The 11139-nt window shown below is 47.0% G+C and overlaps 1 protein-coding gene across 1 annotated transcript; it reads right to left on the bottom strand.

Annotated features, from left to right (window-relative positions):
• Window positions 1–3073: 3073 nt before the first annotated feature.
• LOC139274636 (uncharacterized) lies at window positions 3074–9157 on the bottom strand (the record flags this gene model as incomplete). Its single annotated transcript, XM_070891314.1, has 7 exons — window positions 3074–4480; window positions 4952–5290; window positions 5489–6275; window positions 6912–7397; window positions 7542–7697; window positions 7803–8383; window positions 8630–9157. Coding segments are annotated over 7 exons (4284 nt in total), but the record flags the coding sequence as incomplete, so codon positions are not given.
• Between the last annotated feature and the right edge of the window lie 1982 nt (window positions 9158–11139).

Below are 11139 nucleotides of genomic sequence, written 5' to 3'. Positions count from 1 at the left end.
CTCTATCCAACTTCCCTGCAGATACATCACAGCAACGATGGGCCAGATGATGAGGAAGGTGATAATTAGAAATAGGAGCATGAAAGAAGGGAAATCATCCTTGTGGATTGTGATCATGACGATATTAAGGAGGATTATGATGATGAGGCTGAAAATGTGAAGGTCAAGCCCACCTACGAGTCCTCAGACCTATATCAAGCTCCCTATTCATCTGTCACAACGTCTTCCATCTCACCCCCTGCTGCACTTGCTTTCTCACTCCCTGGGGTTAATTAGATAATGTTAGTGAGGTGATTTACAATTCATGAGGAGTGGGTGCCACCTTCCTAATGGAGACTTCCCATGGCTTCTGTATGTATGTAGTAAGTTCTCTCTCCCCTGGGTCACAAAAGGAAATTTTAGACCTCTCCCATCTCGAACTTTACCTCCGCCATCCATCCCTCCCTCTCATGAAACCATCCCAAAACTCACTCCGAGATTTAGCTTCGTGTCGGCAAGGCTTCATTTGCTTCCGGCCTGCAGCCTCCTGCTGCCCAAATTTCTGCTCTGGACTGCTTGCCAGCTGTCAGGCTCTGCCCATTTTGGGCAAGCAGATGATCAGTGCCATGCAGCTGTGGCCTGGGAGTTAATGTCACTCGGACCGCATGGTGTCAATGTCGGATGCATTTGCCGCTCGTCCCACTTCCCCACTTGCCCATCCAAATCTTGCTCTCAATTACCATTCCCCTTTAAATGTTCCCCTAGTTACAGATGCAGTGAATTATTTCTGTTACAATGCACTCTGGTGCATCAAATACCTAGCTTTATTGCAGTTGAGCAAATTTTGCTGTGATATAAAACATATTACTTTATTACTAAAGCTACTAATGAAGGAAATCACAAAAGACTCAAGCAAATTGACTGCTTTAGAAACGGTAGATAGCTGCTGAAGGAAACTCCTAAAATGCTAGTCACAGCATTCTCAGGGCTATCTAAGTAGAGACAAAAGGGTTATTTAGTAGGGTGACATTCATTGATGTCACAATACATCAATATATATATATATATATAAGACGTAAAATTTTAATGTTATCCATTATGCTAATCAAAAAAGTACAATCAATATTTCTTCTTGATACAGAATTTAAAAATTAATAAACCATGACTTGGGAATTAAAACCAAGGATCGTTGACCTCCTCAATGTGTAATTAGTGCTCAAATCGATTACTTTGGATTGTTGTGAATTTACATAAATAGCCCATGGAATTATGAATTCAAAATAGAAAAAGTGAACTACAACCTATCAGGGTGATTTGTAAGATGACATAATGTTGAAATCTGAAGAGAAAAGCATTTAAGCCACCTTGACTATTGAAACACATCACACCAGAGATTAGCCAGTTCATCAATATGAAATATGCTATATAAATGCAAGTCTTTATTCTGTAGTTGAAGACATTATGGGATAGACTTTCCCTAAAGCCCCCCACTGCCCGATTGCCACCCAGAAATACTGCTAAGATTCTGCAAATAACGCTGGCGAATATTTCCATAAAAAAAGGTAAAAAAGTACCGCCCGGTGAGACTATGGGCTAGACTTTCCACTAGGGAGCCATCGCCCCAAAAAACAGGCCTTGTTCCAGTGATGTAGGGCATCAAGGGGTAATGACGAGAAAGCAGGAATGGGGTACTGAAGTTGCATGTTCAGCCATGAACTCATTGAATGGCGGTGCAGGCTCGAAGGGCCGAATGGCCTACTCCTGCACCTATTTTCTATGTTTCTATGTTTCTATGTAGGACGTCTCAGCCTTACTGATCGCTGGTACATGGCCCTTTTATTTTGCGATTTTCCACTCGGCCTTAGGCCGGCAATGTGGAATGGGTGATCTGATTTTCGGCGAAGTCGCGTTCGCCCACCGAAAGAGGAAGTTAAAAAGCTTCTCTAGCAACGGCCTTGTGCGCATGTGAGAGATTTTTTTTCTGGCCGACTGGTTTTATTGCATTTCGGGAGGTCAGGGGTCATCACACATGCTCAGAAGCTACAGGGTGGAGGAGAGAGAGAGAGAGAGAGAGAGAAGAAAGAGAGAGGTGGAAGCCAGAGTATCGAATCGGAAGCCAGTGCAAGTAGAGAATCGAATAAAAGAGCTTATAGATCAGTTAATTCTTATAAATCATATAAATTTAAATTTATTATAATATAATATTAAAAATGTCTCTGGAATTAGAAGGAGAGAGAAAAAAGGCGAAGCCTTTCAGCGACGAGGCAAATGAGGCCCTGTTAAACGAGGTCCATTGCTGGGTGAGTGAAGTGACTCGGGGTGCGCACGGGAAACCTCCACCCCGTTTCCCAGAAAATCTGGGCGGAGATCGCTGCCGTGGTGTCCTCGACATCCCACAAGGCGAGAGGATCTGACCAGTGCCAAAAACGCTGGAATAGTTTGGTAGCGGCAGCAAGAGTAAGTTGCATTTTCTATTTTACTGATGCAAATTTTTATCATAACAATGAATCTCCGGCATTGAATTTAAGTTTGTCATTCATAAATGTATTACATAAACCATGTTAAGATACGGACAGTGCTCTGAAACAACAGCGTGTAACGTTTTAAACTGTTATGACCATGATTCTATCTCATCAATTACCTTATGCTCTTTTTTCATTTGCAGAAGATGATATCTATCAACTGGGCAAAGGTGGACGGGGGGGGCGGCTCTGCTCACCGCCGGCCCCTAACAGAAATTGAAGAGCGTGTGGCCGCACTGGTTGGCCCTGAGCATCATTCCGCCAACACCCGCGGTCTGGCGGAGCCCAGACATGCGTCTCGTGAGTAATGTGTAATGTGTCAAACAGTATTAAAAACTTAAGTAACTAATGTAATGTCCTGTAATTAAAATGCAATATACTTGTAATGTACTTATGATATACTAATGATGTCATGTTGTGACATGCATGTTTGCAGCCCTTGTGCATAAGAAGCAGGGGATGTAACCGATACAACTTTCTGGGGTCGTGAAAACTTTGATATTTAACGTATCTTGTTAATGTTTACGGATATGTTCTAATAAGCTCTGTAAAAAGATCATGTGTTTTAAAGGTCAACCTGAGACGCTCGTGCAGGTACAAACGACACCAGCACCAGCACCAGCACCTGCAACGTCATCCTCTCTGGAGGAAGAGGAGGAGGAGGAGGATGACGAGCTCGAGCTCCAGCAGGAATCGGCAATTGCGCATGGGGGGGGGATAAACCTGCGGTCATCTCTATTGAGAAGGAGGATGCACCGGGACCAAGCGGTGTGCAGCCGGCAATGCCAAGGCCTGGTCAGCGAGGCCAGTAAATGCCTCCCCAGGATGATCAGTTGGTGGGCCTGATGTCCCTGTGTTCGGAGACGCTCGCGACCGGTCGCAAGTTGATCCAGGGGTTCACTCGATTTGCGCAAGACTTCTCCAAAGTGTCTGCAGTGCAGGTCGAGCTGCTGGAGGCAGCACGGCAGACTCTCGATAAACGGCAGACTCTCGATGTAACACGGCAGATTCTCGATAAACGGCAGACTCTCGATGTAACACGGCAGACTCTCGATAAACGGCAGACTCTCGATGTAACACGGCAGACTCTCGTTAAACGGCAAACTCTCGATAAATGGCAGACTCTCGATAAACGGCAGACTCTCGATAAACGGCAAACTCTCGATAAATGGCAGACTCTCGATAAACGGCAAACTCTCGATGTAACACGGCAGACTCTCGATAAACGGCAGACTCTCGATAAACGGCAAACTCTCGATAAATGGCAGACTCTCGATAAACAGCAGACTCTCGATGTAACACGGCAGACTCTCGATAAACGGCAGACTCTCGATAAACGGCAGACTCTCGATAAACGGCAAACTCTCGATAAATGGCAGACTCTCGATAAACGGCAGACTCTCGATGTAACACGGCAGACTCTCGATAAACGGCAGACTCTCGATAAACGGCAGACTCTCGATAAACGGCAGACTCTCGATGTAACACGGCAGACTCTCGATGTAACACGGCAGACTCTCGATAAACGGCAGACTCTCGATAAACGGCAGACTCTCGATAAATGGCAGACTCTCGATAAACGGCAAACTCTCGATAAACGGCAGACTCTCGATAAACGGCAGACTCTCGATAAACGGCAGACTCTCGATGTAACACGGCAGACTCTCGATAAACGGCAGACTCTCGATAAACGGCAGACTCTCGATAAACGGCAGACTCTCGATAAACGGCAAACTCTCGATGTAACACGGCAGACTCTCGATGTAACACGGCAGACTCTCGATAAACGGCAGACTCTCGATAAACGGCAGACTCTCGATAAACGGCAGACTCTCGATAAACGGCAGACTCTCGATGTAACACGGCAGACTCTCGATAAACGGCAGACTCTCGATAAACGGCAGACTCTCGATAAACGGCAGACTCTCGATAAACGGCAAACTCTCGATAAACGGCAAACTCTCGATAAACGGCAAACTCTCGATAAACGGCAGACTCTCGATAAACGGCAGACTCTCGATGTAACACGGCAGACTCTCGATAAACGGCAGACTCTCGATAAACGGCAAACTCTCGATAAACGGCAGACTCTCGATGTAACACGGCAGACTCTCGATAAACGGCAGACTCTCGATGTAACACGGCAGACTCTCGATAAACGGCAGACTCTCGATAAACGGCAGACTCTCGATAAACGGCAGACTCTCGATGTAACACGGCAGACTCTCGATAAACGGCAGACTCTCGATAAACGGCAGACTCTCGATAAACGGCAAACTCTCGATAAACGGCAGACTCTCGATAAACGGCAGACTCTCGATAAACGGCAGACTCTCGATAAACGGCAAACTCTCGATAAACGGCAGACTCTCGATAAACGGCAGACTCTCGATAAACGGCAAACTCTCGATAAACGGCAGACTCTCGATAAATGGCAGACTCTCGATGTAACACGGCAGACTCTCGATAAACGGCAGACTCTCGATAAACGGCAGACTCTCGATGTAACACGGCAGAGTCTCGATAAACGGCAAACTCTCGATAAACGGCAGACTCTCGATAAATGGCAGACTCTCGATGTAACACGGCAGACTCTCGATAAACGGCAGACTCTCGATAAACGGCAAACTCTCGATAAACGGCAGACTCTCGATAAACGGCAGACTCTCGATGTAACACGGCAGACTCTCGATAAACGGCAGACTCTCGATAAACGGCAGACTCTCGATGTAACACGGCAGACTCTCGATAAACGGCAGACTCTCGATAAACGGCAGACTCTCGATAAACGGCAGACTCTCGATGTAACACGGCAGACTCTCGATGTAACACGGCAGACTCTCGATAAACGGCAGACTCTCGATAAACGGCAGACTCTCGATAAACGGCAGACTCTCGATGTAACACGGCAGACTCTCGATAAACGGCAGACTCTCGATAAACGGCAGACTCTCGATGTAACACGGCAGACTCTCGATAAACGGCAGACTCTCGATAAACGGCAGACTCTCGATAAACGGCAGACTCTCGATAAACGGCAAACTCTCGATAAACGGCAGACTCTCGATAAACGGCAGACTCTCGATAAACGGCTGACTCTCGATGTAACACGGCAGACTCTCGATAAACGGCAAACTCTCGATAAACGGCAGACTCTCGATAAACGGCAAACTCTCGATGTAACACGGCAGACTCTCGATGTAACACGGCAGACTCTCGATTAACGGCAGACTCTCGATAAACGGCAGACTCTCGATAAACGGCAGACTCTCGATAAACGGCAAACTCTCGATAAACGGCAGACTCTCGATAAACGGCAGACTCTCGATAAACGGCAGACTCTCGATGTAACACGGCAGACTCTCGATAAACGGCAAACTCTCGATAAACGGCAGACTCTCGATAAACGGCAAACTCTCGATGTAACACGGCAGACTCTCGATGTAACACGGCAGACTCTCGATTAACGGCAGACTCTCGATAAACGGCAAACTCTCGATAAACGGCAGACTCTCGATAAACGGCAGACTCTCGATAAACGGCAGACTCTCGATGTAACACGGCAGACTCTCGATAAACGGCAGACTCTCGATAAACGGCAGACTCTCGATAAACGGCAGACTCTCGATAAACGGCAGACTCTCGATGTAACACGGCAGACTCTCGATAAACGGCAGACTCTCGATTAACGGCAGAATCTCGATGTAACACGGCAGACTCTCGATAAACGGCAGACTCTCGATGTAACACGGCAGACTCTCGATTAACGGCAGACTCTCGATAAACGGCAGACTCTCGATTAACGGCAGACTCTCGATAAACGGCAGACTCTCGATGTAACACGGCAGACTCTTGATAAACGGCAGACTCTCGATGTAACACGGCAGACTCTCGATAAACGGCAGACTCTCGATAAACGGCAGACTCTCGATGTAACACGGCAGACTCTCGATAAACGGCAGACTCTCGATAAACGGCAGACTCTCGATGTAACACGGCAGACTCTCGATAAACGGCAGACTCTCGATAAACGGCAGACTCTCGATAAACGGCAGACTCTCGATGTAACACGGCAGACTCTCGATAAACGGCAGACTCTCGATAAACGGCAGACTCTCGATAAACGGCAGACTCTCGATGTAACACGGCAGACTCTCGATAAACGGCAGACTCTCGATAAACGGCAGACTCTCGATGTAACACGGCAGACTCTCGATAAACGGCAGACTCTCGATAAACGGCAGACTCTCGATGTAACACGGCAGACTCTCGATAAACGGCAGACTCTCGATGTAACACGGCAGACTCTCGATAAACGGCAGACTCTCGATAAACGGCAGATTCTCGATGTAACACGGCAGACTCTCGATAAACGGCAGACTCTCGATAAACGGCAGACTCTCGATAAACGGCAGACTCTCGATGTAACACGGCAGACTCTCGATAAACGGCAGACTCTCGATAAACGGCAAAGTCTCGATAAACGGCAAACTCTCGATAAACGGCAGACTCTCGATAAACGGCAGACTCTCGATAAACGGAAAACTCTCGATGTAACATGGCAGACTCTCGATAAACGGCAGACTCTCGATAAACGGCAAAGTCTCGATAAACGGCAAAGTCTCGATAAACGGCAAACTCTCGATAAACGGCAAACTCTCGATAAACGGCAAAGTCTCGATAAACGGCAAACTCTCGATAAACGGCAGACTCTCGATAAACGGCAGACTCTCGATAAACGGCAGACTCTCGATGTAACATGGCAGACTCTCGATAAACGGCAGACTCTCGATAAACGGCAGACTCTTGATAAACGGCAAACTCTCGATGTAACACGGCAGACTCTCGATAAACGGCAGACTCTCGATAAACGGCAAACTCTCGATAAACGGCAAACTCTCGATAAACGGCAGACTCTCGATAAACGGCAGACTCTCGATAAACGGCAGACTCTCGATGTAACACGGCAGACTCTCGATAAACGGCAAACTCTCGATGTAACACGGCAGACTCTCGATAAACGGCAGACTCTCGATAAACGGCAGACTCTCGATAAACGGCAGACTCTTGATGTAACACGGCAGACTCTCGATAAACGGCAAACTCTCGATAAATGGCAAACTCTCGATGTAACACGGCAGACTCTCGATAAACGGCAGACTCTCGATAAACGGCAGACTCTCAATAAACGGCAGACTCTCGATAAACGGCAGACTCTCGATAAACGGCAGACTCTCGATAAACGGCAGACTCTCGATGTAACACGGCAGACTCTCGATAAACGGCAGACTTTCGATAAACGGCAGACTCTCGATGTAACACGGCAGACTCTCGATTAACGGCAGACTCTCGATAAACGGCAAACTCTCGATAAACAGCAGACTCTCGATAAACGGCAGACTCTCGATAAACGGCAGACTCTCGATGTAACACGGCAGACTCTCGATAAACGGCAAACTCTCGATGTAACACGGCAGACTCTCGATAAACGGCAGACTCTCGATAAACGGCAGACTCTCGATAAACGGCAGACTCTTGATGTAACACGGCAGACTCTCGATAAACGGCAAACTCTCGATAAATGGCAAACTCTCGATGTAACACGGCAGACTCTCGATAAACGGCAGACTTTCGATAAACGGCAGACTCTCGATGTAACACGGCAGACTCTCGATTAACGGCAGACTCTCGATAAACGGCAAACTCTCGATAAACAGCAGACTCTCGATAAACGGCAGACTCTCGATAAACGGCAGACTCTCGATGTAACACGGCAGACTCTCGATAAACGGCAGACTCTCGATAAACGGCAGACTCTCGATAAACGGCAGACTCTCGATTAACGGCAGACTCTCGATAAACGGCAGACTCTCGATGTAACACGGCAGACTCTCGATAAACGGCAGACTCTCGATTAACGGCAGACTCTCGATGTAACACGGCAGACTCTCGATAAACGGCAGACTCTCGATGTAACACGGCAGACTCTCGATTAACGGCAGACTCTCGATAAACGGCAGACTCTCGATTAACGGCAGACTCTCGATAAACGGCAGACTCTCGATGTAACACGGCAGACTCTTGATAAACGGCAGACTCTCGATGTAACACGGCAGACTCTCGATAAACGGCAGACTCTCGATGTAACACGGCAGACTCTCGATAAACGGCAGACTCTCGATGTAACACGGCAGACTCTCGATTAACGGCAGTCTCTCGATAAACGGCAGACTCTCGATTAACGGCAGACTCTCGATAAACGGCAGACTCTCGATGTAACATGGCAGACTCTCGATAAACGGCAGACTCTCGATGTAACACGGCAGACTCTCGATAAACGGCAGACTCACGATGTAACACGGCAGACTCTCGATAAACGGCAGACTCTCGATAAACGGCAGACTCTCGATAAACGGCAGACTCTCGATAAACGGCAGACTCTCGATTAACGGCAGACTCTCGATAAACGGCAGACTCTCGATAAACGGCAGACTCTCGATGTAACACGGCAGACTCTCGATTAACGGCAGACTCTCGATAAACGGCAGACTCTCGATAAACGGCAGACTCTTGATAAACGGCAGACTCTCGATGTAACACGGCAGACTCTCGATGTAACACGGCAGACTCTCGATAAACGGCAGACTCTCGATAAACGGCAGACTCTCGATAAACGGCAGACTCTCGATGTAACACGGCAGACTCTCGATTAACGGCAGACTCTCGATGTAACACGGCAGACTCTCGATTAACGGCAGACTCTCGATAAACGGCAGACTCTCGATAAACGGCAGACTCTCGATGTAACACGGCAGACTCTTGAAGGGGTGTGAGAATAGAGTGCCACTACAAATGCACTTAAGTATGCGCTGCTGGCGGAACACGGCGCTGCACCCCATGGTGTCGTGTTGGTCACGAGTCAAACCCCGAGCAGTCAGGCGAGTACGGAGGATACAGTTCCTCTTGACTCGGAAGATGAGCAGCTTGCTTCGTCTCCCACTCCAACACCTCCACCACGGCAGGAAGTCTTTCCGTCGCCCGCTGCACGCCAGTTTTGTCTCGGATTGCGGGGACCAAGACAGGTAGGTTGTGCTACTACATGGGGGGGGGGGGGGGGGGTTGTAAACGACCTGGAGGGAAATGTGGCCGCAGGTAAGGAGGGTGGGATTGATTTTTACTGTTAATGTTAACGTTCGTTCATAGTTGGGGTGAGGAGTGGGGGGGCGTGGGTGGGGAGTAGGGTGTTGAAAACTATTTTATTACAAAGTTTGTTAGCAATTAATTTTTTTATTGATTTTAACAATTGTTGTGCATTCTCTGGCATTGGCCCAATCACCATCAATAATTATTTTCACTTGCTATAAATGCACTTTTCACGAAAGAATGTTTAATCTATTAAACTACTCTCTCTATACAAGCCCCAGTCTAACACTGCATAACAATCTCAGTTTAATACTCTCTTCTCTATTCCAGCCCCAGTCTAACACTTAAAAGGCCCCATCACTTTCAATATTTATTTTCACTTGGTATAAATGCACTTTTCACTAAAAAATGCCTAATCCACTAGACTACTATCAGTAAAATTAACTATAATTAATAATCTGAATAGATCTATCTATACAGGACCCTTTCATAACTCACAACTATCTAAGCACGATTTTTTTTAGCTGTCTCCACCCTTCCTCCGATCTTCAAAATGGCGTCCGTAGTGCCCATTTCCTTCAGTAAGGCCCGGGAAAAGCAACTATTACCCAGCCATGTTCTCAGCGAGCGATCAGCCCGGCCTTGTGATGGCAATATGCCGAAAGTTGGGATGGGCCTTGTGTGGGCGATCAGTTCGGCGAAGTGAGCCGAAACTTGGGGGGTTATTTTTCCGACGATCTTTCTGGCCTTGTTTCCACTTTTTCCACAAAATGGGCGATAGAGGTCCAATTTGGGAGATATATGGGCCATAGATGGGCGATGTGAAGTGGAAAGTCGGATCTTACACAAGATTCTCGGCGGTTTCTCAGCAGTTAAAGGCGAAACTATGTAATGGACCGGAATGGACAGTAAGTACTTAAAATTTAGCCCGAGACTGTGGTTGGGCCTAGGGAGGGAGGAAAATTTAAAAAATATTTTTTCAATTAAACAAAAAATAAAAAGTTATAACATTCGCAAGGCACTTTTTAACGTAATCATCATTATAGAATTTAAAAAATAATTCTAAAAACCCTTTAACTTACCTTTCTTTGCAGGGTACTCATCTACCGCCCTGTTTCTGGCAGCTTATCATGGGTGGTTTTCTCAGCGGTACATATGGGTCCCTGTTGAGGCAAAACTTAGATCGTGGCGGTTTTCTCGGCAGTGCACACAGATGCACGTAGGTCGTTTGCTCCCCAGCAGTATTTTCAAAATGTCGGCGAAACTCTAAAAAAATAAAGAGGAAACTTTCGCCGGGTAGTTATTTACCAAAAAACATTGAGAGAAAACTGCCGATAATAAAGGCAAAAGTTATAGTGTGGTGAATTTCCTTGGCGCTGCTCACACTTCGATGTTGGAATTCTATTGGATGTTTTATGTGGTGACATCACACATCCCATGTTCTATCATTGGGATTACGGAGACGTGGCTCCAGGATGAGCAGGGCTGGGAACTC

Source organism: Pristiophorus japonicus, chromosome 10, assembly GCF_044704955.1.
Source record: "Pristiophorus japonicus isolate sPriJap1 chromosome 10, sPriJap1.hap1, whole genome shotgun sequence".
NCBI lineage: Eukaryota > Metazoa > Chordata > Chondrichthyes > Pristiophoridae > Pristiophorus > Pristiophorus japonicus.
The sequence above is the reverse complement of the archived record's forward strand: the minus strand, read 5'-3'. Positions and strand labels throughout refer to the sequence as shown.